At 47.3% G+C, this 26,706-nt stretch overlaps 1 protein-coding gene across 4 annotated transcripts in view; it reads left to right on the top strand.

The window, feature by feature from the left end:
• The first annotated feature begins 382 nt into the window (after positions 1-382).
• Positions 383-26,706, top strand: part of EHMT1 (euchromatic histone lysine methyltransferase 1) — a 40,706-nt gene continuing 14,382 nt past the window's right edge. Inside the window, exons 1-17 of one of the 4 annotated variants that reach the window (XM_072124882.1) lie at positions 383-460; positions 6,389-6,458; positions 7,480-8,006; positions 14,356-14,527; positions 14,639-14,775; positions 15,918-16,094; positions 16,890-16,967; positions 17,553-17,676; positions 18,289-18,390; positions 21,167-21,312; positions 21,450-21,593; positions 21,856-22,079; positions 22,900-23,070; positions 23,192-23,274; positions 25,080-25,186; positions 25,518-25,640; positions 25,834-25,935. In XM_072124882.1, the coding sequence (XP_071980983.1) occupies positions 425-460; positions 6,389-6,458; positions 7,480-8,006; positions 14,356-14,527; positions 14,639-14,775; positions 15,918-16,094; positions 16,890-16,967; positions 17,553-17,676; positions 18,289-18,390; positions 21,167-21,312; positions 21,450-21,593; positions 21,856-22,079; positions 22,900-23,070; positions 23,192-23,274; positions 25,080-25,186; positions 25,518-25,640; positions 25,834-25,935 (2,523 nt within the window). In that variant the 5' untranslated portion in view covers positions 383-424. Of the gene's footprint in view, positions 461-6,388; positions 6,459-7,479; positions 8,007-14,355; positions 14,528-14,638; positions 14,776-15,917; positions 16,095-16,889; positions 16,968-17,552; positions 17,677-18,288; positions 18,391-21,166; positions 21,313-21,449; positions 21,594-21,855; positions 22,080-22,899; positions 23,071-23,167; positions 23,275-25,079; positions 25,187-25,517; positions 25,641-25,833; positions 25,936-26,706 lie in introns of all 4 variants that reach the window. The other 3 variants (XM_072124881.1, XM_072124880.1, XM_072124879.1) reach the window with 3 other exon arrangements.

Genomic DNA, 26,706 nt, shown 5'->3' with positions numbered 1-26,706 from the left:
GGAGGACCCTTTGTGGAGGGCGGACGCTCATCATCTTCACACATTGTCTTGGCCAAGGATAATCTCTCTTAAAGGGCTTGTTCTGATATCCCCGGTGTCATCATGTTGGGTCTGGAGAGACCACTAGTAATACATGATCCATGGACTTTGCTGATGATGTGATGATAAGATGATGATCCCAGGGTTAGCACCAGCTCTGGTGGTGATTGTGTAGTTATCATACAGAAACCTGAGGTCCTTGGTGCGTGTGAGCTGGCATGGCTCGCAGAGGACAATGAGGTGCCTGCACCGTCTGTGAAATGGCTGCTGATCAGAGACGACTCGAAATGGTCTCCAGTTTGCCCGCTTGGCCAGTAGAGGGAGCCCCGTCACACACACAAGGCGTGCACATGTCTGCACTCACATCCTGGCACCGTCTCTTCTCATGGAGGGCTCTTGGAGGGGCAACACCTTCATCCAGGTACAGTATCCTGCCATCCAGGACCTCCTTGTCACCTCTGCAGGACATCTTGGCATGGTGGGCTATTCTGCACAATCCTGGGAGGAGGCATCTGGTATAATGTTTGCAGGCCCTGTTGGCATGATTTCTGCAGGAAGAGCAGGGGATTGAGTAAGAAGCATTCGATTGTTTGCTTGTGGAGCCGAGCTCCGTGTGGAGGGAAGGATTCCAGCAGTGGGAATGGGGAGGTAAACTTGTGACAAGGCCAGGGCCTCATGCATGGGGATGGTGAGTGTAGAGATCCCTAGGACAGGGCTGCAGCAAGGCAAATTCAACTAGCATGGGTGCGGCGAACGTGGCCTGGATTAATGTTACCTCCACTAAAGGTGCCCCCGTTATGGACGAGAAGACTTGAAGCCCCTCTGCTTCATCCGGGGGTCTGTACCAGTACACATGCCATGGACAGGTGGGGTCCAGTCACATCCTAATGTCTATGGGCAGCCTTAGAGGCGCTGATCATTAGGATCCAACACCACGTGCTTGTCCTACGGCTTCATTCATTACGAGGAACGAGGGCTTCGTTTTTGTAATCCTCTACTAATTAACCTGTTATCTCTCGGGATAGGCTTGATGGGTAATGTAACCCCTGCAGATCATCATAAAGGGGGGTCTGCAGATCAATAGTCTTGGAGGTCCCCCTAAAGACATAAGAGACCCCCACCGCATGGTGGGTCCTATTAGCTCTATCATAGAGGTAGAAGACTAGAAGTGTAATGTATAGTAGATCATTGTGTGCAGGTTTATCCCTTATATAACACATAAGTTGTGTGTCATGTAACATATATATATATTTTATTGCCTTCTACTTTACTTTTCCAGAGCAATTTCCCTCCAGTTTCTCCCCATCTCCTTCCCTCACCCGAGGCTTTGGGCCTCCTGGGTCTTAATGCAAATAATGAAATTTTCCTGCGGCTGCTTCTCCATGTACATCCTTATCTCCCGTCGCCGGCCTGCAGTAAAGAAGGATTACCTGCCGTCTGCGGCTCAGGCTCACGTAGCGTTGGGGGATTTCCTGGTGTATACCTCTGATGTACGCTGTCATATGGGCTTATAGGGATACACACTGCTCGTACGTAGACTGCGGGATGTAGCAAACCATAGGAGATCAATGTATATTGGTCCCACAGCACCCTCCATTAGGCCTATCGCTAGATCTGACATATAACGAACACTTGTTCGTTATGTAACCGATGAGAGGTTGGTGTTTGCGCACGTGTACGGCCATACAGAAGTCTAGTTTTCCCACCAGATAATAATCACATTATTACACCGTCCACTTTCTTTTAGTTGCTTTTTGGAGTTGAACTTCAGTGTTGGCTCCTTGTGGATGGTAAGTCACACATGTGGAGGCCCCTGGCTGCAGTGGAGAGACTATGGCCGGCCATCCTCCTGTGTAAGCAGGGCAGCCGCTCCGGAGAGCATGCTCATTACAGGCCCGGAGGAGGGGGAGAGGGCGATGATCTAATTCCATGCAATCCTTGGGAATGACAGCAAAACAAGACCAGGCATCATTGGTCGTGACAAAGCAGGAGCTAGCTCCTCAAGGATCTGCCTGGCTAGGCCTCCATACAACCATGCATCCTGCAAGGAGCCATCCGACTGTAAGGACGTCATCCTATAGGTTTAATGCATGTCCTGTTTCTATTCGAGTACTTAGCATTCCTAATATTGCTATGGTATGGCCACTTAGACGGCTACTATGAGGCCTAGTGCGAGCCTTGTGGACATCCCTTCTCCCCCGTCTGTGTCCTATTTAGGTCCTGATCCACCATGGCCAAGATCCTGCTCGCCACCCCCCCCCCCCCTCTTCTGTAGGAAGCAGTAACCAGAGGAGGAGCAGATTTCACTAGCATTGGGTTATTTTAAGATTTTGTTGCAGATTACATTCCCCCTCCTGTCCATACCCAGTATACTGTGCACTTGAATGCATTCTATTGTTCCCTGTTATCAGCCCTTCCTGCAGTGTTCTCCATTGAGGTGATTCACATTACTTTTACCACCTTCCCAGGACTCCATTAACCTTTATGTGTGGATGATATTATCTGTGTCACTTAAGGAAAACTTTGCTGTAACTTCCTAGACATGGGTTTCAGTATGGTATTTTTGGTATTTTGGGTCAGGCTCCTGGTTCGCTTTTCTTCTTGAATAGAGTTGGCGGAGGTTGGTAGTTACTAGGTACTTGGTATATGGCGTGTATATACCCGATCTTGTGATAATGTACAAAACACTTTGAGGACTAAGAAACTTCTTGAAACTTTTTTTTAATATTCATTGAATCTAGAACCCAAGTGTCTTCTTATGAAATGTTGACTATTTGATCAGTCTCGTTCATATCCAATTTGTAGATGTTGAATGTACAGGAGACCCCACTATATAGGTCATAGCCAGACAAGACTCGGGTTCACTATAAACTTTGCCAACTTTTTGCATTGCCTTCTGATGAAGACAAAAAAATTGCTGACCATTAATGACCACAGAAGAAGCAGAAGTGTCTCCTGGGTTCCTCCTGTTCTGTTCTTTGTTCCGGGAAACTAGAGATTAATGTGACCCTTGATCTTGGGCTGTGCCCTCGGGGGGGGGGGGGGGGGGTCTCTGATGGCTCCTATATAGGTTCTGTAGGACATTACTTTACCTGATTTTTGTTCCCAGGACATGATTATTGGGTAAAGTCAACTCCAAAACCTGAGACCTGATCTTCAAGAGCCTCAATGTTTCTAGGTCTGTCTTCATCCTATTGTTGCCCTGTAACCATAGTCTCCTAATTTTCACTACTGAACTAGTCCCGGGACACATTTTATAGCTCGGCCAAGTCTACAGACCCTCTTATTTCCTCTTTGGGGGATCTGGATCTACCATCCTATCCCCTGACTTCTTTGCAAATGTTCTCAATTCTAAGAGATTCTGTCACGTTTCGCTCTTTGTCTCGCTAGAAATAATTTCCTACAGAGATTTCACGGCTTCCAACCTTCTGCCCTAAGATTTTCTCTTCTCCTTGGTCGTAGAGAAGGATAACCTTGAGTTTTGAGGCAGACCTGTGAATGTAGAGTAGGTTTGTCTGGGTTAATCCTGATCCATTGCTTGATGTTTGCAGTCTAGCCGTCTCCAGTGCTCCCTTCCCTTGACTTCCTCTATGTGAGCTGCTCCAGCACGAGGCTGCCTCCATGTTTGCAGTGTTTTATGCTTTTTTTTTTTTTATGACTTCTTGCTTTCCTTCCACTTGGAGGATCCTAGAGGACACACAAGTCATGTCGTTGGCGGTGGTGCAGGTCTGGAGCATTGAGTCAGCAGCACAAGGGCTTGGTAATCGGAGAGGGGAAGGTAGTGAGGACTCTTATTATGAAGGCAGACAGTGCCGTGCCGTTGGCTTTTGTTGGGTCTGATCTATCATCCGACATTATCCTGGGAGGGAGCGGGGCCTCCCCCTCCCCTGCCAATCACAGGACGGCTAATGGGGGCCTGCTGGAGTACAAACACAAGGCAACCTTTGCTTATTTTTGTGTGTCCGTGGGGGGTGGGGGGGGGGGGTGATTGAGGGGCAAAGTTACAGGCTGCAAGTTTTTGGATGATTTATGTATTTTCTTCCTCTCCTGATGGGGGCTTCAGGTTCACCATTTTATGTAATTTGGGGTTATGGATAGATGTGTTGGTGCCATGTTTTGCATGGTCTGGGCTTAGAATAACTGCTAGTACAGGTGGTCCTGCTGGTGGGCGCTGGGGTCTTGTATAATGTGTAGATCGGTCTGGACACCACTGTGTGTATTGTCACCGCAGGATTGAGCCTCATGGCCTTGGTCAGTGCAAGAGATCTGTGGACCAGAACTTATGAGGGCTGCTGGGTCTCTGCCGGCTCCAGGACTCTGTAGGCCATTATTGGGCCTTTCGGGTAAGAGTCACTCATAGCTTATCCTTCATCATGAGCTTGTATGTCACATTATTATTATTATTATTATTATTATTATTATTATTATTATTTTATTTAATATTATATATTTAATTTATTTAAAAAAAAAAAAATTTGTGTATTTTTTTTTTTTTTAATTTTTATTTAGTTTTCAGTTGTAAAGACATGACAGCAAGACCACCCAACAAAGTTCATGAATCGGTCTCACAGAGGTGCCCCGGGCATTTCAAGAGGCTAAATTCACAATTTTGGTGGGTGGTACTGACCTTAAAGCACAAGACATTTTGGTATAAAATGGGGCATGTTTTTGAGGGGCTATGGGGCTTATTTAAAGCAATAGATTTACACGGATTATTTCTTATATCTGATTTGGATCCATGTTGATCTGAACTTGACCCATTTTTCCCCAGTATGGAGGCTTGAGGCTCATATTGACCTTGTGCCTCACCTCATGACCTTATTCCTCCCCCCGGGCCATGCAGGACCCTACCTGTGATAGACATAGGTTATTTTCTGTGCGACTATATCCATGCATGAGATCGGGTATGGAAAGATCCTGTAGTTTTTATTTTCTCTGCTGGAACGTCTTGGATATGATTTATCGTCTGGATGCGGTGAGCTGCAGACATGTTTTATTAAGCAGGATGTGCTGTGATCTTCTTATCTGCCCAGATCCTGAAATATTTTACTACACTTCTACCTTCTCGCTTTACAGTCCCATTGTCTTCTCTCAAGGCCAAACCCGCAGACAGTAGACGCCTCCAGTCTCAAAATCCTGTGACATTATTATATTTTTTTTCCTTGCATTCAATTTAACCCTTGACGGTAGAAAGTCTTGTATAGGGTAAGGATTGTCAAGGGGTTACTGTGGGTGGGCTCCCTGGTAGAGTGGGCTCCCTGGTTTGCTGTAGACTCTTATATTTGGTATCTGGGATGTGGTTGCTGCCCCAAAATTTGGGCAAAAAGACAGCTCTGTATTGGAAGAAACAAGACCCAGTGCAGACCCAATACAACCTGTGTGTGAAGGACCACAGCCATGGGACCGGGTCCTGAAGAAGTATCATCCTTGTGTTAGCATTGACCTCAGAAGGTGCCAGATAAAGGGTAGAGGGCCAAGCAGAACTTCTGTAGCGGAGGTGGGTGGAAGAGCATTATTGTTCTGGGTATCCCTCTCACCTCCCACCTATCACGGTTTAGTTTAGCCCATGATAGGTGCTGTCTGGAGCCTTTAGAAAATGCTTTAAAAATGGGTTCCAGACACCAAAGTCTATGAACTTTTTTGTAGTTTGGTCTCTGAAAACTTGCGCTGTCCCCTTTAATGTCTATGGGAGTAATTTTCACTGCTCCTTGTTGGGTTGACATCTCATTGACTCCATGTTGACGTCCCCTAAGAGCCGGCGTTGTGAATGCCTTTCATGTCCACCATCTATTTTGGACCAGCGGATGACTTGGCGCTGGCTGCATGCGACTTTCCTTATGGGATAAGGTTGTGTTCACACTTCCGCCAAGTTTTGGACCCCATTGTCTTGTGATACGCTCTATCTAGTCCATCTACGGTGCTCCTCATATTGACGTAAAGCCTGGCACTACATGCACAACTATTTTTCTATGTATGTGATGACGTTACTCATGAATGATGGAACTGTGCACAGAGCCCAAAAACACACACATTGTTATATTAGGCTGTGCAAGTCATAAGTAACAAAACCTCCGCTCCTCTAACGGACCTGTGACAGCCGTGTGCATCTCTCCATCCTCCTTGGGGACCAAGCGCGTCGCGTCCTACCCGGGGCCAGACCTCCCCTCGTTGTAACATCTACTACAAACACCAGGTTTTATGTTGTCGTTTTTTATTCCAGCCTCAGTAACCCAGGACTGTAGTGAGCAACGCCACACAATCCCTTGCTTTACCCCATAATCTCGGTCAGTCCCCCAAATCTTTTGTTATCCTTTGTAAAATACTTCATGCTCTTTCTCTTCTCTTGCAGCGGGTTGGTGCAGGCAAAGTGGAATCCAGAAAGGATCTGCTAAAAGATATCACAAACAGCAAAGAAGAAGGTACGGACTCCTGGCTGCACTTGTGAAGCCGAAATGTTGATACTGTTCTGTTCTCACTAGCAATGACTCCACATAATGCTAGTTATCTGTGGAGGCCAGAAATATAATGTATGGAAGCACAACCTGGTCATACACCTCTATAGGTCGCTGGTTAGGTGCTTGTTCCTCACACGGGTACATATGCAGACTTGGGCCTCTTTCACATGGACATATACTGACCCCAGTCATAACCCGGGCGTGCATACAGCCGCGTGCTGGAGAGACGACCGCTGCTCCTCCCTCCCCTCTCCATAGGGACACCTGGTGCCCGGCTGTAAACACGGGAAAAGATGGATCTTTTTCCTGTGTATGGTACGACACAGTTGCACATGTGTATTGTCACAATACAGCGGCCGGGCGCCATAGGCCTCTATGTGGACATGTGCACGCCCACAAATTTAAATCCTTACAACGTCCATGTGAAAGAGGCCCTTGTCCGGGCCGGGTGCTCATGTGATAACAATGAATGGGATGAAGACCATGCTGTAAGAACAAAGACTTCAGCCTGTTATAGTTATGGTACTGATTTAAAGGAGGTTCCTTGAACTAGGATCCGCCATCTGTATCCGATGGGTGAAGGTCTAACACCAGATGATCGGCTTTTTCAAGAGACTTTAGCTTTGGGATGAGTTCAGCAGTCTCTTATTATAAAGCCCAGCACTGTGCCTTGTGTTGCAGCTATCCTATTGATGTGAATGGCACCGCAGCAGCATCAGGGGACCGTGAATACAACAGAAGGGAAAGCAGCACTTGCCCTAAACCTCTGTAAAGGCTGACGGGCTCAGGTGCCCGGTGTCAGGCTCCTGAATTGTTAGTTAAGCCAAGTATGATGACTAGGGGTCTGACATTCTCTATTGGCAGCCCCATGTAACTAGCACTAATCTTCCTGGTCCACTTGGTTCTGGCAGCCGCAGGAATTCATGGCAGTGACTCTCTATTTACATGCAACTTGTGCCCTAACATGTTCATTATTACTTTCCAGTGACCGATGCCATGGCGGGGGATGAAAATTTGCCTGAAAAAGTCGGTGACACTAATGGTTCTTGCGAGAGGACTGATCAGAAGGAGCATACGGTATCCCCACTCGGTGGACAGGACGGCACAAAACTACATAATCAGGACCCCAATTACAAAACTTGCTGGGTGGCGGAGAACGGAGTCTGTGAAAGAGACCCGGGAGACCTCCGACAACACCCGCTGAAAATGAACAGCCCCATGCAGACCTCCGTGGTGGGGAGCAATGGATTTATCTTAAACAAAACTGTTGCCCATCAGCAGCCTTTACGGACCTCAAGCTCCTCTCCGCTAAGCGGCCACGCGGCAAAGACTCTTCCTGGAGCCTCTCTCAAGGGGAAAGCGGCCTCCAGTGTATATGTACCCACAGCCCCCTCTCCCCCTCAGGTGGGGGACCAAGTTCAAGACGAGAGCCCAAAGCTTACGGATACTTCTGTATCGGACTTGAAACCTCACAGGGCGCGGAAAACCCTGCCGAGTTCCTCCTGCAATTCGGTAAGAGAAGAGGTCATGTAGGTTTTCTTAATACTGTATGCCTTAGGATAGTGTATGGACCAGAGCGTCCTCCTGTCCCTCCTGCAGATATAGGCCAATAGCATAAATATTTACTAAATAGGTTAACTATTTGTCTGCCTTGTCCAAAATTGGAGAACATTTGGAATGCCTAAAGGATCTTGTTCTGTAAGATACTACTGGGGTCTGTAAGCCCTTCTGATCTACATTATACAGACAGGGACTTATAGGATATGCACATCCGGCTCAAGGTCCCACCAGAATAATTTAAAGCCCAGGATGAGTTCCCCTAAACTATGGATGTGGGCTAATATAACTAAATAATACATTGATAAATAAATTTCAGAGATTTTAACCCCTTAAGGACGGAGGGTTTTTCCGCTCATTTCTCGCTCTCCAACTTCATAAAATCCATAACTTTTTCATTTTTCCGTGTACAGACCTGTGTGAGGGCTTATTTTGTGCGTAACAAATTTTACTTTCCCGTAATGTTATTGATTTTAACATGTACTGCGAAGCTGAAAAAAAATTCCAAATGTGGAAAAATTGCAAAAAAATTGCGTCACGTTCTTGTGGGCTCAGTTTTTTCGACTTTGACTGTGCGCTCCAAATAACACCTCAGCTTTATTCTTTGGTTCGGTGCGATCGCGGTGATACTAAATTTATCCAGGTTTTATTGTGTTTTAATACATTTTCAAAAATTAAACGAATGTGTACAAAAAAGAAAAACATTTTTTGCCTTCTTCTGACGCTAATAACTTTTTCATACTTTGGCGCACGGAGATGTGTGAGGGGTCATTTTTTGCGAAATGAGGCGTCGTTTTGATCATTTTTTATTTCATTTTTAATGTGACGTAAAAAGGTGTAAAAGACGCATTTCGGACATTTGGGCGCCATTTCCCGTCTCGGAGGTCATCGCCGGCCATAACCGGTTTTATATTTTGATAGATCGGGCATTTTGGGACGCGGCGATACCTAATATGTCTGTGATTTTTACTGTTTATTATGTTTTATATCCGTTCTAGGGAAAGGGGGGTGATTTGAAGTTTTAATATTTTATTAATTTTTTTTATTTTTTAAACTTTTATTTTTTTTCCTTTTTTTTCCCCACTAATTCTTAGACCATCTAGGGTACATTAACCCTAGATGGTCAGATCGCTCCTACCATATACTGCAATACTTCTGTATTGCAATATATGGCATTTTTGCAGCACATTCATTACAATGAGCCTTGTAGCCTCGTGTCAAACGAAGACCCGAGGCTACCATGGCAACCGATCGCCCCGATGACGTTCGGGGGTGCGGCGATCGTAATAAAGATGGAGGCGCCAGCGGTAATGAAAGGGTTAATAGTTATTAGTGGTGGGGGTTTTCTGCAATATGCAAAAACCCCCACCCTTTTATGAAGAGGACTCAGCCTGTGAGCCCTCTTCATACATCCCTTATACCTCTGCGCCGTAGAGCTACGGCGCAGAGTGTTAAGGTCTTTTAAATGAAGCTTGGATCCTGATTATACTCCAGAAGTGTATTCAAAATGCTGGTACAGTAAACCAGACTAATAAGTAATACATTTGTCTGTACTGTGCTTACATGGTATAGGGAGAGGCAGGGAGCAGGTACTACCGGTGCCTGTCAGCTGTTTGGGCCTTGGTGCTGAGGATGCCAGTACTATCTGTATCATTCCAGCTGTGGTCCAGAGCTTGTGGTTTGTACTCAGATCAGTTATCAACACAAATATTTTCTTTCCATATTTCTGGTGGTTATAAATGTCACTCTGCCAGGGGGGTCCGATAACTTAATGGTTGTTTTATTTATTTATTTTTTTGTGGCTTGGGACTATGGTATATGACTAAAAGTTTAGTGCAATCTGCTCCCCCCTATATTACACCTGGGCAGTGCTATGTGCTCCCCCCTATATTACACCCGGGCAGTGCTATGTGCTCCCCCCTATATTACACCCGGGCAGTGCTATGTGCTCCCCCCTATATTACACCCGGGCAGTGCTATGTGCTCCTCCCTATATTACACCCGGGCAGTGCTACGTGCTCCTCCCTATATTACACCCGGGCAGTGCTACGTGCTCCCCCCCTATATTACACCCGGGCAGTGCTATGTGCTCCCCCCTATATTACACCCGGGCAGTGCTATGTGCTCCCCCCTATATTACACCCGGGCAGTGCTATGTGCTCCCCCCTATATTACACCCGGGCAGTGCTATGTGCTCCCCCCTATATTACACCTGGGCAGTGCTATGTGCTCCCCCCTAGATTACACCTGGGCAGTGCTATGTGCTCCCCCCTATATTACACCCGGGCAGTGCTATGTGCTCCCCCCTATATTACACCCGGGCAGTGCTATGTGCTCCCCCCTATATTACACCCGGGCAGTGCTATCTGCTCCCCCCTATATTACACCCGGGCAGTGCTATGTGCTCCCCCCTATATTACACCCGGGCAGTGCTATGTGCTCCCCCCTATATTACACCCGGGCAGTGCTATCTGCTCCCCCCCTATATTACACCCGGGCAGTGCTATGTGCTCCCCCCTATATTACACCCGGGCAGTGCTATCTGCTCCCCCCTATATTACACCTGGGCAGTGCTATCTGCTCCCCCCTATATTACACCCGGGCAGTGCTATCTGCTCCCCCCTATATTACACCCGGGCAGTGCTATCTACTCCCCCCTATATTACACCCGGGCAGTGCTATCTGCTCCCCCCTATATTACACCCGGGCAGTGCTATGTGCTCCCCCCTATATTACACCCGGGCAGTGCTATGTGCTCCCCCCTATATTACACCCGGGCAGTGCTATCTGCTCCCCCCCTATATTACACCCGGGCAGTGCTATGTGCTCCCCCCTATATTACACCCGGGCAGTGCTATCTGCTCCCCCCTATATTACACCTGGGCAGTGCTATCTGCTCCCCCCTATATTACACCCGGGCAGTGCTATCTGCTCCCCCCTATATTACACCCGGGCAGTGCTATCTACTCCCCCCTATATTACACCCGGGCAGTGCTATCTACTCCCCCCTATATTACACCCGGGCAGTGCTATGTGCTCCCCCCTATATTACACCCGGGCAGTGCTATGTGCTCCCCCCTATATTACACCCGGGCAGTGCTATCTGCTCCCCCCTATATTACACCTGGGCAGTGCTATCTACTCCCCCCTATATTACACCCGGGCAGTGCTATCTGCTCCCCCCTATATTACACCTGGGCAGTGCTATGTGCTCCTCCCTATATTACACCCGGGCAGTGCTACGTGCTCCTCCCTATATTACACCCGGGCAGTGCTACGTGCTCCCCCCCTATATTACACCCGGGCAGTGCTATGTGCTCCCCCCTATATTACACCCGGGCAGTGCTATGTGCTCCCCCCTATATTACACCCGGGCAGTGCTATGTGCTCCCCCCTATATTACACCCGGGCAGTGCTATGTGCTCCCCCCTATATTACACCTGGGCAGTGCTATGTGCTCCCCCCTAGATTACACCTGGGCAGTGCTATCTGCTCCCCCCCTATATTACACCTGGGCAGTGCTATCTGCTCCCCCCCTATATTACACCTGGGCAGTGCTATCTGCTCCCCCCTATATTACACCCGGGCAGTGCTATCTGCTCCCCCCTATATTACACCCGGGCAGTGCTATGTGCTCCCCCCTATATTACACCCGGGCAGTGCTATGTGCTCCCCCCTATATTACACCTGGGCAGTGCTATGTGCTCCCCCCTATATTACACCCGGGCAGTGCTATGTGCTCCCCCCTATATTACACCCGGGCAGTGCTATGTGCTCCCCCCTATATTACACCCGGGCAGTGCTATGTGCTCCCCCCTATATTACACCCGGGCAGTGCTATGTGCTCCCCCCCTATATTACACCCGGGCAGTGCTATGTGCTCCCCCCTATATTACACCCGGGCAGTGCTATGTGCTCCCCCCTATATTACACCCGGGCAGTGCTATGTGCTCCCCCCCTATATTACACCCGGGCAGTGCTATGTGCTCCCCCCTATATTACACCTGGGCAGTGCTATGTGCTCCCCCCCTATATTACACCCGGGCAGTGCTATGTGCTCCCCCCTATATTACACCCGGGCAGTGCTATGTGCTCCCCCCTATATTACACCCGGGCAGTGCTATGTGCTCCCCCCTATATTACACCCGGGCAGTGCTATGTGCTCCCCCCTATATTACACCCGGGCAGTGCTATGTGCTCCCCCCCTATATTACACCCGGGCAGTGCTATGTGCTCCCCCCTATATTACACCCGGGCAGTGCTATGTGCTCCCCCCTATATTACACCCGGGCAGTGCTATGTGCTCCCCCCCTATATTACACCCGGGCAGTGCTATGTGCTCCCCCCTATATTACACCTGGGCAGTGCTATCTGCTCCCCCCTATATAACACCCGGGCAGTGCTATCTGCTCCCCCCCTATATTACACCTGGGCAGTGCTATCTGCTCCCCCCTATATTACACCCGGGCAGTGCTATGTGCTCCCCCCCTATATTACACCCGGGCAGTGCTATCTGCTCCCCCCCTATATTACACCCGGGCAGTGCTATCTGCTCCCCCCCTATATTACACCTGGGCAGTGCTATCTGCTCCCCCCCTATATTACACCTGGGCAGTGCTATCTGCTCCCCCCTATATTACACCCGGGCAGTGCTATCTGCTCCCCCCTATATTACACCCGGGCAGTGCTATGTGCTCCCCCCTATATTACACCCGGGCAGTGCTATGTGCTCCCCCCTATATTACACCTGGGCAGTGCTATGTGCTCCCCCCCTATATTACACCCGGGCAGTGCTATGTGCTCCCCCCTATATTACACCCGGGCAGTGCTATGTGCTCCCCCCCTATATTACACCCGGGCAGTGCTATGTGCTCCCCCCTATATTACACCCGGGCAGTGCTATGTGCTCCCCCCTATATTACACCCGGGCAGTGCTATCTGCTCCCCCCTATATTACACCTGGGCAGTGCTATCTACTCCCCCCTATATTACACCCGGGCAGTGCTATCTGCTCCCCCCTATATTACACCCGGGCAGTGCTATCTGCTCCCCCCTATATTACACCCGGGCAATGCTATCTGCTCCCCCCTATATTACACCCGGGCAGTGCTATGTGCTCCCCCCTATATTACACCCGGGCAGTGCTATCTGCTCCCCCCTATATTACACCCGGGCAGTGCTATGTGCTCCCCCCCTATATTACACCTGGGCAGTGCTATCTGCTCCCCCCTATATAACACCCGGGCAGTGCTATCTGCTCCCCCCCTATATTACACCTGGGCAGTGCTATCTGCTCCCCCCTATATTACACCCGGGCAGTGCTATGTGCTCCCCCCCCTATATTACACCCGGGCAGTGCTATCTGCTCCCCCCCTATATTACACCTGGGCAGTGCTATCTGCTCCCCCCCTATATTACACCTGGGCAGTGCTATCTGCTCCCCCCTATATTACACCCGGGCAGTGCTATCTGCTCCCCCCTATATTACACCCGGGCAGTGCTATCTGCTCCCCCCTATATTACACCCGGGCAGTGCTATGTGCTCCCCCCTATATTACACCCGGGCAGTGCTATGTGCTCCCCCCTATATTACACCCGGGCAGTGCTATGTGCTCCCCCCTATATTACACCCGGGCAGTGCTATCTGCTCCCCCCCTATATTACACCCGGGCAGTGCTATCTGCTCCCCCCTATATTACACCTGGGCAGTGCTATGTGCTCCCCCCTATATTACACCCGGGCAGTGCTATGTGCTCCCCCCTATATTACACCCGGGCAGTGCTATGTGCTTCCCCCTATATTACACCCGGGCAGTGCTATGTGCTCCCCCCTATATTACACCCGGGCAGTGCTATGTGCTCCCCCCTATATTACACCCGGGCAGTGCTATGTGCTCCCCCCTATATTACACCCGGGCAGTGCTATGTGCTTCCCCCTATATTACACCTGGGCAGTGCTATGTGCTCCCCCCCTATATTACACCCGGGCAGTGCTATGTGCTCCCCCCCTATATTACACCCGGGCAGTGCTATCTGCTCCCCCCTATATTACACCCGGGCAGTGCTATCTGCTCCCCCCTATATTGCAGACAATTATATGTGTATAGCATGTGGGGGCTATTACAGATTTTAGGTGCTATTAGTTACCCCTCAGCTAAGTGGGTAGAAGATAATGGAAAATGATACAATTGAAGTTTAATTGATTACATGAACGTCCTAAATCCTGACTATTGGGGGCAGCAGTGAGCAGCTGATGTCGGGCAGAGATGGATTGTACTCACTATGGCCTCCTGCTTGTCTTGCAGCCTGCACCCAAGGATTCCAGTGAGTCGTCTGATCAAACGGAAAACGTGGAAGATTCTGCTGCCAAAAACGGTTTGGAGGTTGGGAAAGCATTGCCCGCACATCAGTCCAGCACAACACAAGAGCTTCTACCTCAGGGTCAGAGCTGCGTCTCATCAGCAAAGCCTCAGTCAGGTACCGGGGGCCCCGCTGCCTGGTCTTATACTGTCGTGTCCATGCGAGGTGAGGGTTACCCCGGTTTTATATAACGTATGAGCCCCAGTACCTTATTTCTTTACGCTTTAGCTACTGCGGCATCTCGGAAGAAGAAGCGGCGGCTGGGAACGTACAGTCTAATCCCGAAAAAGAAGACCAAAGTAATGAAGCAGAGAACAGTCCTGGAGATGTTCAAGAACATGGCACATTCCTCTTCCAGTCCTAAGGTGAGGTCACATGATCTCTTACCACTTACTTCCAATTAAACCCCCCCCCCCCCATAGACACAGGCGTCAGTATTTACAGGATCATACAAAACTTCTACCAATTTGATTCCCATTTCCCTTGTAAATAAGTACGTCACACGTCAGGTGCATGGAGAGGCCTCACTGGCTTAGCCCTCTCCATAGCAGGTAAGTCTGCTGCATATTGCAGCAAACACTTATCGGTAACAACCACGATCTGTGGGTGTTAACCCGTACGTCGCCATCGGCAAAGCTGGCATCGGCTTAAAAAAAAAAAAAAAAAGCTCATAGGCGGGGGGCTGTGATCGGTCACCATGACAGTCTCCGGTCTTCTGAAGACCTGAGGCTTGTCTTGTTTAAACCCATTGATTACAAGCGATCAGACTGTAAAATAGTCTGAAAAATAGTAAAAATAAAAATAAGTTAAAAAAAATGTAATTATATTTAAAAAAAACCTAAACAGATTGAGTATCACCACGTCCAAAAATGTCCGATCTATCAAAATATAATAACGTTTTTTTCACTGCGTTAAACCCCGTAACGGAAGATCGCGCCCAAAGATGAGAATAGCAATTTTACCATTTTGAAAAATAAAAAACATTCAATAAATAGTGATCAAACGGTCGTTCAGTGGCAAAAACTATAGCATTGAAAAGTCATCAAAAGTCACAAAAAAATGACACCGCCCACAACCCCCTACACCAAATTATGAAAAAGTTATTAGCTCCAGAAGATGGCAATATAACATGTTTTTTTTTTTTTTTTGTGCAGGAGGTTTTAATTCTTGTAAATGTATAAAAACATGAAAAAACTTACAAATTTGTTATCCCCGTGATCGCACCGTGCATTTGGAATTTTTTTTTCACGCTTCCCAGTACACGGCACGGAATATTAAATACCATCACTGTGAAGTGCAATTTGTTAGGCAGAAAACAAGCCGTCATATGGCTCTTTTTACGTGTAAAAATAAAGTTATAGTTTTGTGAAGGTAGGGAGTGAAATATGAGAATGAGGGCCTTGGTGGGAAGGGGTTAAAGAGGGGGCACAGCAGTTGACCTCCAAGTACCATATAACTGCCTAAATATACAGGTAATTCACATAAATGTCTTTCCTTCCCACCGTAGAGCGACAAGGACTCTGAGGCTCCTCACATGAACGGGGAAAATGCAGAGATAGACTCGGAAGAAGAAGAATATTCCGAGGAACCAGAGGAAGAGGATTATCACAGCGGAGAACCCAGTGTCCCAGAAAACCAGGAAGAAGACAGCGCTTCCAAAGATGCCACTGACAGCCTGAAGAAGGTAATGCCTGGACTATCTGTCATGTGTTGCAGCGGGACACAGGAAGACTCTTGGGCCCCTTTGACACCTGCGAGTGTGATGCGCTGAACTCTAATCACACTCGCAGCGAGTGCTGTCTGGATCTCCCGGCCCAAATTGCTACAAACCGGAACTGAACTCCGCATGTCAGTTCAGTTCCGGTTTGCAGTGTTTGGGCCGGGTGATCCAGACAGCACTCGCTGTGAGTGTGATGGGAGTGTGAAACGGGCCTTAGATTTCAGTTTTTAGTTTGACCATACCCGTACAGATCCATCAATCACTGGGTTTACATTGTCTTGGCATTGTCCATGACAAGTGGAGGCCTCCTGTCACTATACCAAACGCTGCTAGTGCAAATATCTGGCCATAGACTGCAATAGCAACAGTGACATCTGCAGGCTCAGGACCGCTACTGCATTACCCATGTAAAATATATTAAAGGAACCGTGCAGTCACAGCTGATTCAATGAATTATGCCTTGTGCAGGACTCCAGGTCCTAAGAATACAATGAGAACGAGTCGTGCTCCTCCCTCCAGGCCCTGCGCCATGTATTATTCAATGAATTGGCTTTGCCTGGAGTGTTCCTTTAAATATGTGTGTATTCAAGGCCATGTGTGCGCTGTAAACCCCGAGCACATGTCACCGCACACTGGTACAAGTATTGTAGTTTTAGAGCCAATGCTTGTCTCCCATTACAATGGAAGTTTATTCCTTCGGCTGTGATGGATATAATGGGGTTTACGTTTAGTTGTTCATGACATTTCTGTATGACGCAGATGGAAGACATGGAGTCCGAAGCCGATGAGGAGGCCGAGTCTATGGAGTCGGAAGAGGACGATGATGAATCGGATTTGGTGAGTTCTGCTTTTTTTAGGTGACGGGAGACGGGACAATGGCAAAATAAAGCTGTAGCGCCCACTACTGGGGCCAGTAATTGGAGACTGGTTAGGGGAGGACCCAGGGGCATCAGGATTGGTTAGGTGAATATTTACTAATTTTGCTATTTTTTTTATAGCTTTGTAAACCAGTTTCCTAATAACATTAGATGACTGGATAGAAGGGAATGATCCGATCTAGTTTTATGTACAAGCCCTGGTTAAGACAGTGACATGCACTCAATGTATTGCATTATCCAGACATTAATAAGCGGATCGTGCTTGACTTGATTTATTGGTGAAGTCCCGTCCTCTTAGCAGTAATGAACGCAGGCAGGAAGTGGGCCGGAAATAATTGTATTATGTGCCCAATGTATGGGATGGAGAGACAGAGGCCATCGTAGATCGTGATGTTGTCTTGTAGTTTGTGCATTGTGAGTGTGAACGCTGTGGAAGGAAACATTAAAGGGGCCCCTTATGTCAACACAAGTATCCCAGGGCTTACTACTCCTTGTCCTTAATGTCATATGTCATCATTATGGTTCATCTTTCCTGGCGTTACAGAGCTCAGAGTCCAGTTTACAGAGGAAGAATCAGCAAAAACAGCCAGGCCATGCCGAAAGTCTCTGGATGAAAAGAAACAAGAGGAGGAAAATGCAAAGCGGAGCCAAACTTAACCCACTTCTCGGTAAAAAGCGACTACTGGGGACCATGTTCAATTGCAGATCTGGATGTTAGTTCTACTGAGACAGAGTATTGTCCCTGGAGAGACGTATGAACATACCTTTTTGTGTGGTGTTAGTAGCAGCAGGACTGTGAAATATGCATTGTACACTGAAGGGAGGGCGCTCCATACACCGCCGTGCTCTTATCTATCTATGTTGGTTTGCTCCACAGTCCCTTTCCCTTTCTTATATAACCAGACGCTTTCTACGCTGTGGGGCATTTATATCTAGGAGCACAGCAGTGTGAGGACACGCCCACAGTGCACCTGAAATATAAATCCATGTATCACAGTCCTGCTTCTACTAACACCACACACTAAGGTATGATCACACATGTTTCCAGGGACAGTACTTAACATTGGCAGTGTGCTCCCCTTTAGAGGAACCTCGATGTTAGAACCTCTTCTATTCGGATAACCAGAGCACTTAGTCACTAGTCAGAAGATGACGTTACATATTGATTTATCACAAGCCATAAGTGCACACCACAAGGTGACGCTGCAGGGTACAGCACAGCCCTTTCTCTAGATTTGAGCCTCGAGACTTGACTCAGGCTGTTTTTTTTTGTTTTGTAGTGGGTGCAGGGGATGTTCAGGACACCAGCACAGAGTACACAGAAGTGTCGCTCGACTCTCTGGACCTACGAGTGAAGGAAATCTTGTCTCCCCAGTCTAAAGGTGAGAATTTTAGGATTTCTGAATGTACTGACCAGCAGTGTACTGATGCATTTGTGTACAGTTCCTGGTGGTCCTCACAATAGATTGCTGCCCCTTAGATGGGCTTTGCACTCTTCCATCATGGGATTGACCCCAGTGAAATTAATATCCGTTACCTGCAGAATAATGTATAACAATCTGATAGGTGGGGGTACAACTACTGGAATCCCCCACGATCTCTACCCTCTAAGTCAGCGCATGCGCGATTAGCTGCTCCGGTCATCTCTGGGAGCCAGAAAGGGCTGCAACGGGGTTACATCGGACCTCCGTTCTCATGATCCGTGGGGGTCCCATCACTGTGACCCCCAACGATCAGAAAATTGGGCTCTATAATGTATAGTGTAAGGTCAAGCCTGCGTTCTGACACTGTGTTCAGTAGACACTGCTGGAAATAGGATGCACACTCCAGCCAGCGATCCATTAGGGAGGAACAGAACCTTTTCCCAGCTACAAGACCCAGACCAATAAGCTTTATAAAACAATTAAACTTGGGAGAACCCTTTTAAATCTGCCCACTTTCTATTCCGGGGGACTCTGCACATGACTGATAACATGAGTCAGCTGCCTGCTAGTCGGCGGGAGCTCCCGGGCTCTGGCGTCCGCTCATCAATATGCCATTTTGTGGGTCCTCTCTGTGCACATCATTGCAATCTCCTGCGCTGCCCTCTGGTGGCCGCCTCTAACGCAGAGGATAAATCACCATAATTGGCTGAATGATTTCTCTCTGTCACGATTCACTGCTGTTCGTGCGGCCCTTCTCGTGTGGGACGCTCCTACGCTGCTCTTTGGAGAACTCTTTTAATTTGGACTCTTCACAACCTCCCGGGGATGTCGCTGGAGTGTGGATGCAGATGATTTCCTCTCTATGAAGTGTGTATCTGCATATGGCTGAGTGATGGAGAAGCCCTCACAGGCTGGGATCAGCTTTTATTTTACATATCTCCTATTACCCGAAAATCTTAGCTGCCGAAATGATTTTTCAGTGGAACATCTGTGATTTAATTGGGAACATTTAAAGGGGCTGTGTCATAATAAAATGTTAAAAAGTAATAATAAGGACAAAAGGTCAGCTGCCAGAAATAATAAAATCGGATCCTCTATTTCCAGCCGCGTTCTGCTGTCCCTACACTGGAGAACACGCAATTTCTCAATGTCAAAGTTATTGTGTAGTCCTATGTGATTATATAAACTTAAATACGGCCAAGCTTATTTCATAAGTTGTAAATATCCTAAAGCGTATAATAAAAATGTAAATAAATGAGATTAATTAAAAAGAACGCAGGTCAAAATTAGAGAACACTTTCAGATACCTCCAAGTTATTGGTGTTAGTCTGTCGCCTAGTGCTAATGTTCTTAGTTATCAGACATACCCTATGTAACTGGCACAGTTTTCACTGACTTTTCAAAAAAGGTTGTGCGGTTCCAAAGTGACTGAAACCCTCCGGCAGCAGGTTGTCCAGATGAAGACCTAAAGAGTGACCCTATCAACCATAGAGAGACAGAAAAGTCGATCATTTCAAGTCTGTGATTTCTAGAATATTGCATCTTTACACAAATTCCCTAAGAAGGCTGGTTACCCTCGAAAGACAAATGCAAGAGGACAGGAGAATCAAAAGGCTAGACTCAACTGAGGAGCATGTTGTATGGATAAGTGGCCCACAGTTCATTCTAGTGATGAAAGCAAATTTCATGTATTCGGATCTGATGGGAAACATTGGGGCTTATTACGAAGGGTCCACGGACCGCATTTTCATAGGGTTTCCCGACGATTTCCGTGTTGCGCCATATTAAGGGTTTTTTGGCGCACGCGATCAGATTTTGCACAACCCGCGGGATTTAACATCGCTAATTGTGTCGCAAGCCATGCACTCACATACACCGGAAAGAAGAAGGTGGACTCCGGCGGACCTCAGCGGGGAAGCGACACATGCAGGATCTCGGGCGCACGATGTTGGTGAACTTCGCCGGACTTCATCTTCGTTGATTGACTGACTGGGGAAAATCCGAACCTAAAGTGTGTAAAGAAGTCAGTGAAAGGTGGTGGAGGAAGTGTCATGGTTTGGGGAATGTTTTCTGCAGCTGGAGTAGGACCTCTCGTACAGCTACATGGCAGAGTGAATGTAACTGTGTATCAGCACCTTCTTCAGTAACATGTGGTTACTTCACTACGTTCATAAATCAGATGGCAATTTTCATGTAGGCAAAACGGGTAAAGCAGTTCCTTGAAACAGAAAACATTGACACAATGAAATTGCCACAGCCCAGAGTCCTTGGTGACAAAATTATGGCCAAGAAACCCACAGAAAGAGATTGGAAGAAGAGTGTATCAGATCCCAGCGGAGCGAGAGACTAGTGATGTCTTGTGGCCGGTGCTGACGTCACTCACAGCAGCAGCCCCTGCGCTCCCTACTGATGGTGAAACCTTCAGGAAATGTACTTCTCTTTCTCTGCGCTGTCCATCGCTGTTCTCTAATTACCATCATCACGTTTTATGCAAAATAAAGGTTTTCTGTTGATACTTTTGGTAATTTGGTAAAACCCTGTTCTAGTGACATGGTGACCCCTTACAAAAAAATCATTCAAATGTTGATAATGGAGATGACATTATTTTTTAATTCATAGCGTGATAGTGATCACACATTGTTCTCTAATTTTGATCTCTAGTCTATTTTATAAATGAAATCCTTAAGCCTAAGAATACACACAAGGAAGGTTCTAAACCTCTTTCTCCCCATAGGTTTATCTAATGGATCAGAGACTATGGAGGTTGACGGTCTTCAGGGCATCCCCCTTTGTAGTTGCCGAATGGAAACTCCAAAAGAGGATGAAGTGACGGCCGCCGCTGGAGATCGCTGCATGGCTGTCGAGAGCACAGACCAAGAGGTCAGACTTTTCAATACCAGTGTATATGAGACGGGTGTGAATTGGTCAATTGGCCATGGGTCGCGCTTTGTAAAGCGCACGCGCCCCTGTTACCTATAAAGTGGTTCTAACTTTCCTGTGTCTGTATTCCCTTCCAGCTGAGCCGCTGTACGACAGAGGTCATCAAATATGAGCTGATGAGACCGTCCAATAAAGTGCGACATCTGGTGTTGTGCGAGGACCACCGGGGCAAGATGGTGAAGCACCAGTGCTGTCCTGGATGTGGCTACTTCTGCACAGCTGTGAGTCTCAGGAGAATATTGACTGCATATTTGCAGGAGCTGTGTTGGAGGGGCGGCACGTTGGAGGGGCGGCACGTTGTGGCTTCCTAGGAAGGATGATCCAGGATTGATTAATAACATGACATGACAAGTCATGATTACAAGTGCATTGTCCCTTGAAGCTTTCGGCTGTCCTTAGCAGGGGGCTTGCTGTGTCATTACCGGATGTGGGGACTACTAATACCTGAAAGCCATTTGTAATTGATTTTGATATCTTTTTCAGGGCACGTTCATGGAATGTCAGCCTGAAACCAGCATTTCCCACAGATTTCATAAGCTTTGCGCCACTCAAGTCAACAATGCCAGCTACTGTCCACATTGCGGGGAGGAACTCTCTAAGGCTAAAGAGGTCACCATTGCAAAAGCAGATACCACCTCTACTGTGCGTAACGTGGCTGCCACTGAAGAAAGCTCCACTGAGGGGCAGGCGGACACCACAACAGAGAGGTGATTTTTTTTTTCCCTCCTATGGATCACACATTGACTCCTAGAAAATATGCTGTACCAGTAGTAGTGTAGACCAAACGTGATTAAGGAGAGGTTATCAATAAGACTGTGTGTCCTAAGGAGGAGTTTAAAGAGCCTGCAACGTTCTGATGAGTTCTGCAATCTCATTACTTAACAAGCACAGCGCTGTATGGTATACAGTGGTAGGTCCTGGTATTGCAGCTCAGCCCCATTCACTAACAATGATGTGTGTGACGTCCCTGGCCTTCGACATCGAAGGTGTGATCGCTGCAGTGCACAATGTCCCCAAAATGGTGATACTCGGGGACATCCTTGGGATCGCCTATTAAATTGTTCTCACTGATAGATGAGTAGTCCTGAGTGACGTATACAAAAGAAGTTGACATTATGAGACAACCCTTTAAGATGCAGTAGATATTTGACTTTGTGGATCTGCTCTGTCCCTTCCTTTATTGCAGTGGTTCTCAACCTTTCTAATGCTGTGACCCCGCAATACAGTTCCTCATGCTGTGGTGACCCCAAACCATGCAACTCGCAGTAAAAACACAGTAAAATTTCGGCTCCGATGGCTTTAGGTGACCCCCGGTTTTGGTCGTTTGACCCCCGCTGGGGTCCAGACCCACAGGTTGAGAACCACTGCTTTATTGGTTCTGTTATACAGCAGTTACTTTTTGGCATCTTGTGGATGTACAATGCCTCTCATCACACTCCACGGATACACTTCAGATTTTTGATACAGAGGACATTCCAAGGCAGTATTGTGGTGGTGATCGTCATGTCTCCTTGTGTTTCTCTATAGTGATTTCACAGCCCAGAAAGCGACAACCGACGACGAGTCCAAGACGGACATGACCACTCCTCAGTCCTGCGAAGTGTCAGAAGCCCACGGCGCAGGGAAGTCTCCCATCTTGTCTCAGGGACCTGTGAAGGAGACCTTGGAGAGTGCGCTGCTTGCGCTGGACTCCGAAAAGTGAGCAAACTTCTGTCCTGTCTTGTGTGACATTTCTGTATTGATGCAAATCACAATCACATTTAAATTTTATATATATTTTCTCGACTTGTCATAGAGACAATGTCTCCTCTATTTCCAGGCCTAAGAAGCTCCGATTCCATCCCAAGCAACTGTATTTCTCTGCAAGACAAGGAGAGCTGCAGAAAGTGCTGATGATGCTGGGTGAGTCCATATTGTGTGTAGCTTGTTGTACTTAAATTTAAAGGACATCTACCACCTTGATGAATGCAAATCAGCCTGAGGGGCTCCAGGCTCCATTAACACCTATAAAGCCTGGAGCCCCTCAGGCTCATTTGCATACAGTCCTTCATCTCGCTGGTAGATGCTCTTTAATAGAAAGGGGTCACACACACAATAAGTGGGCTAAAGCTTGTCATCCACGTGTATAGGAACAGTCCAGTCAAAGCATATTCATTCAATAATACATGGTGCAGGGTCTGTAGGGAGGAGCAGGACTCATTTTAATTGTGTACCTACAGTCCTGCTTCTCCCTTCATGCCCTGCACGAGGTATAATTTAGTGAATCCGCTTTGACTGGAGGTTTCCTTTTTAAGTTTAACACGTTTTCCTCAATGATGACCTATCATGAGGAGACATAATTAGTATGTCATAGGTTAGGCACCCTGACTCTGCACCCACCAGACGCACACCATGAACCTATCTAAAGTATAGGTCAGTGGGTATGATAAATGCATGACATGGCCCGTAAAAAACCCTTTTAATACCTCCAATACCAAACCCTGGCCATGTACAAGAGTGATGGCTCCTGCAATATACATAGACAACCTAATTAACCTTTTGCTTGGACTTGATGTTATGGTGGAATCTCCTTGTAGTCTAAAGTTAATAATGAAACTAAAGCTGCCCCTTCACCTTACGGTGGGGGTGGAAGGTGTCACGTCGCTGCCAGTCTCAAATTGATCACCAATTTTAAGAGTAGTTCAAGGTCAGGTTTTGATAAGATTTAGAAAATTCTGATCCGGCCTATGTGTGACCCTCCTCTGCAGCTTGTCAGTAGGTGTTTGCACCCCCCTCGCTCCGTCTTAAAGTGTTTGTTGCTGAGCCTCCTCCTGGGTAGAATAAGTAGTGAATTCCCAGAGCTGCAGACATATCACACAGACGTGGGCTGCTGCCTGTACACAGGCATATGCTGATGTATGCCATATTCCATGCCCGCTAATGAGGTCTCTGTAGCTGCCGCATGGAAATAAAAGAGAATTTCAGATGTGCCGGAGAGTTTACTTCTGAACACTGCCAGGGGCTGACCCATCAACCCAGCTGGGGAACAGACTCATCATCCGGGCCCTCCTGATCCTGGCACTGGGGGGGATTTGTGACCATTTCTCCAAATTGTGTGCATTAACCTTCATTTGTGCATTGTGCATTAAGCTTCATTTGTGACAGATACAATACAGAATAGAAGAAGCAAGGACTGATTGTTTGTCTGCAGAACCTACATTATAGTGGCGTTCCCAGAATCCCCTGTGTAGTCGGAGCAATTATAGGGAAGTTCCTTGATGTAATTGTTGATCTCTGATCAGATATTGCTCACCCATTGTAAGGATAGGAGGTCACAGCTCTCTGGTGAGTGATACAAGCCCATTCATCTGATATCTGCTTCCTCAGTCTCATTCTAGTGAATATTGTTGAGCTGCAATAACCAGCACAACCACTATATAATGTACTGTGCTGTGCTGGGTAAGAAGTGTAGATACTGCAGAGCTAACTCTTTAAAGATGATAATGTTGTTGCCTAAAGTCACCTTTAGAGGGAGCTGAAGAGCTCACTCTATACTGAACCATTGGAAATAACCATATGCAGAAAGCTCCCCCTAGAGGCAGACAGAAAGTTATCATTTCAGGGTCTGTCAGGGTTCCCCCTAGTGAGCTGTTTATACCTTTAAACATCTGTAGTCATGACCTTGGAATGTTGTATTATATTCATGTATTTATTTATTTATTTTTAAGTGGATGGGATCGATCCTAACTTCAAGATGGAGCAGCACGGTAAGAGGACACCCTTGCACGCTGCCGCAGAGACGGGACATACAGATATCTGCCACATGCTTGTTCAGGTGAGCTCCTGGTCCCTATTTTACTTCAATGACTTGAAGATTTAGACCTGCAACTCAGTTAAAAATATAATTTATATAGGTCATATCTGCTGTGATGAAAGCTCTAGCCCCGCTCAGCCACCATTCAGTTTATTTTATGCACAGTATGCAGTAAATTTGGAGTTTTGTACCAGCAGACAAAGGCTAAAAGTTGTAAATTCACTTTAAAACTCTGCTGTCAGGTGCAGAAGGATTTTGGAAATTTGGGATTGTGCTGTGGGTTCGAGGGGGTCTCATTGACATTGAAAAGAGCCCTTTTAATGAACCTGGACATTTTATGAATATTCCACAGGCTGGAGCCAACCTTGATAACTGCTCCGAGGATCAGTGGACGCCATTGATGGATGCTGGCGAGAACAATCACCTGGACACTGTGAAGTATCTGGTCAAGGCCGGGGCCTTATTGGATCCTAAGGTATAAAGCCTGATGACTATTAAATAGGTGCAAGTGCCGACCCCATTCCTAACCCTATATAATGTAATTCATAGTATAGTGAGACGTATATACGACCCAATGGTACTACTATGTCGCTACAACTTGTGGTGTCCCCCGTGCGCCCCTAAAGATGGCCTCTAATGTCCTGTTTCTGTATAATGCCTCCCTCTAGGACGCTGAAGGCTCCACCTGTTTGCATTTGGCAGCCAAGAAAGGCCACTACGATGTGGTGAAGTACCTGCTCACCAGCGATCAGATGGACGTCAACTGCCAGGTACCTCCTCCGGGCATCTGCCACACGTAGGGCGCAGCTCCCGTGGCCCACGTGTACCTGCAGAAGCCACGGCTCCAGCACTAGCAGCTCTTGTTAGCTCGCCCGCTGTTTTTATTTTTGTGTGTGTTTTTTTTTTTTTTTTTTTTTTTTACCTTTTTGCTTCCTTTTGTCTTTCTGTAATTATCTTGCAATCAATTGTACAAGCGGAATGACATTTTCTATTCTTCAAGTGATCGCCTGCAGAGACGCTAGAAATCACACCCCCAGAGTGACAATTGGTCCTCCACCCACTTGGCTACTGATTTGCATATCAGAGATGTTATTTGTCTCGCTGCGTCACCTACGCGCAGCGGTTGTAGATACTGACAGACTTGTCTTCTGAAGAGGCTGAACCGTAGAAAAGAGCAGTACAATCTATTAAAGGGATTATCCAGTCATCTGCCTGTTGGAGGGGATTTAAAGGGGATCTCTAGTAACCTCTGGACAGTGGACATCTGATGCCTCTAGTGGGAGGACTGCACAGTGGACAAAGCTGGATGCAGAGGACTAGATCCCACTGTACATTGTGTGTACTTTCCTCCTATAGTGGCCATGTCTGGGTACTGCACTTTGCTTTTATTCATGTAAATGGGAGCTAAGCCGCAGTACCCAGGCACGTCCACTATAAAGTAGATGGAGTCTTCTACTTCTAGCTTCATCCACTGGATCTTCAGATCAGTGTGTGGGGTCCATGTGTCGGACTCTCACCAATCTGATATTGATCAGGATTAG

The sequence above is a fragment of the Engystomops pustulosus genome, chromosome 9 (genome assembly GCF_040894005.1).
Source record: "Engystomops pustulosus chromosome 9, aEngPut4.maternal, whole genome shotgun sequence".
Lineage (NCBI taxonomy): Eukaryota > Metazoa > Chordata > Amphibia > Anura > Leptodactylidae > Engystomops > Engystomops pustulosus.
The sequence above is the reverse complement of the archived record's forward strand: the minus strand, read 5'-3'. Positions and strand labels throughout refer to the sequence as shown.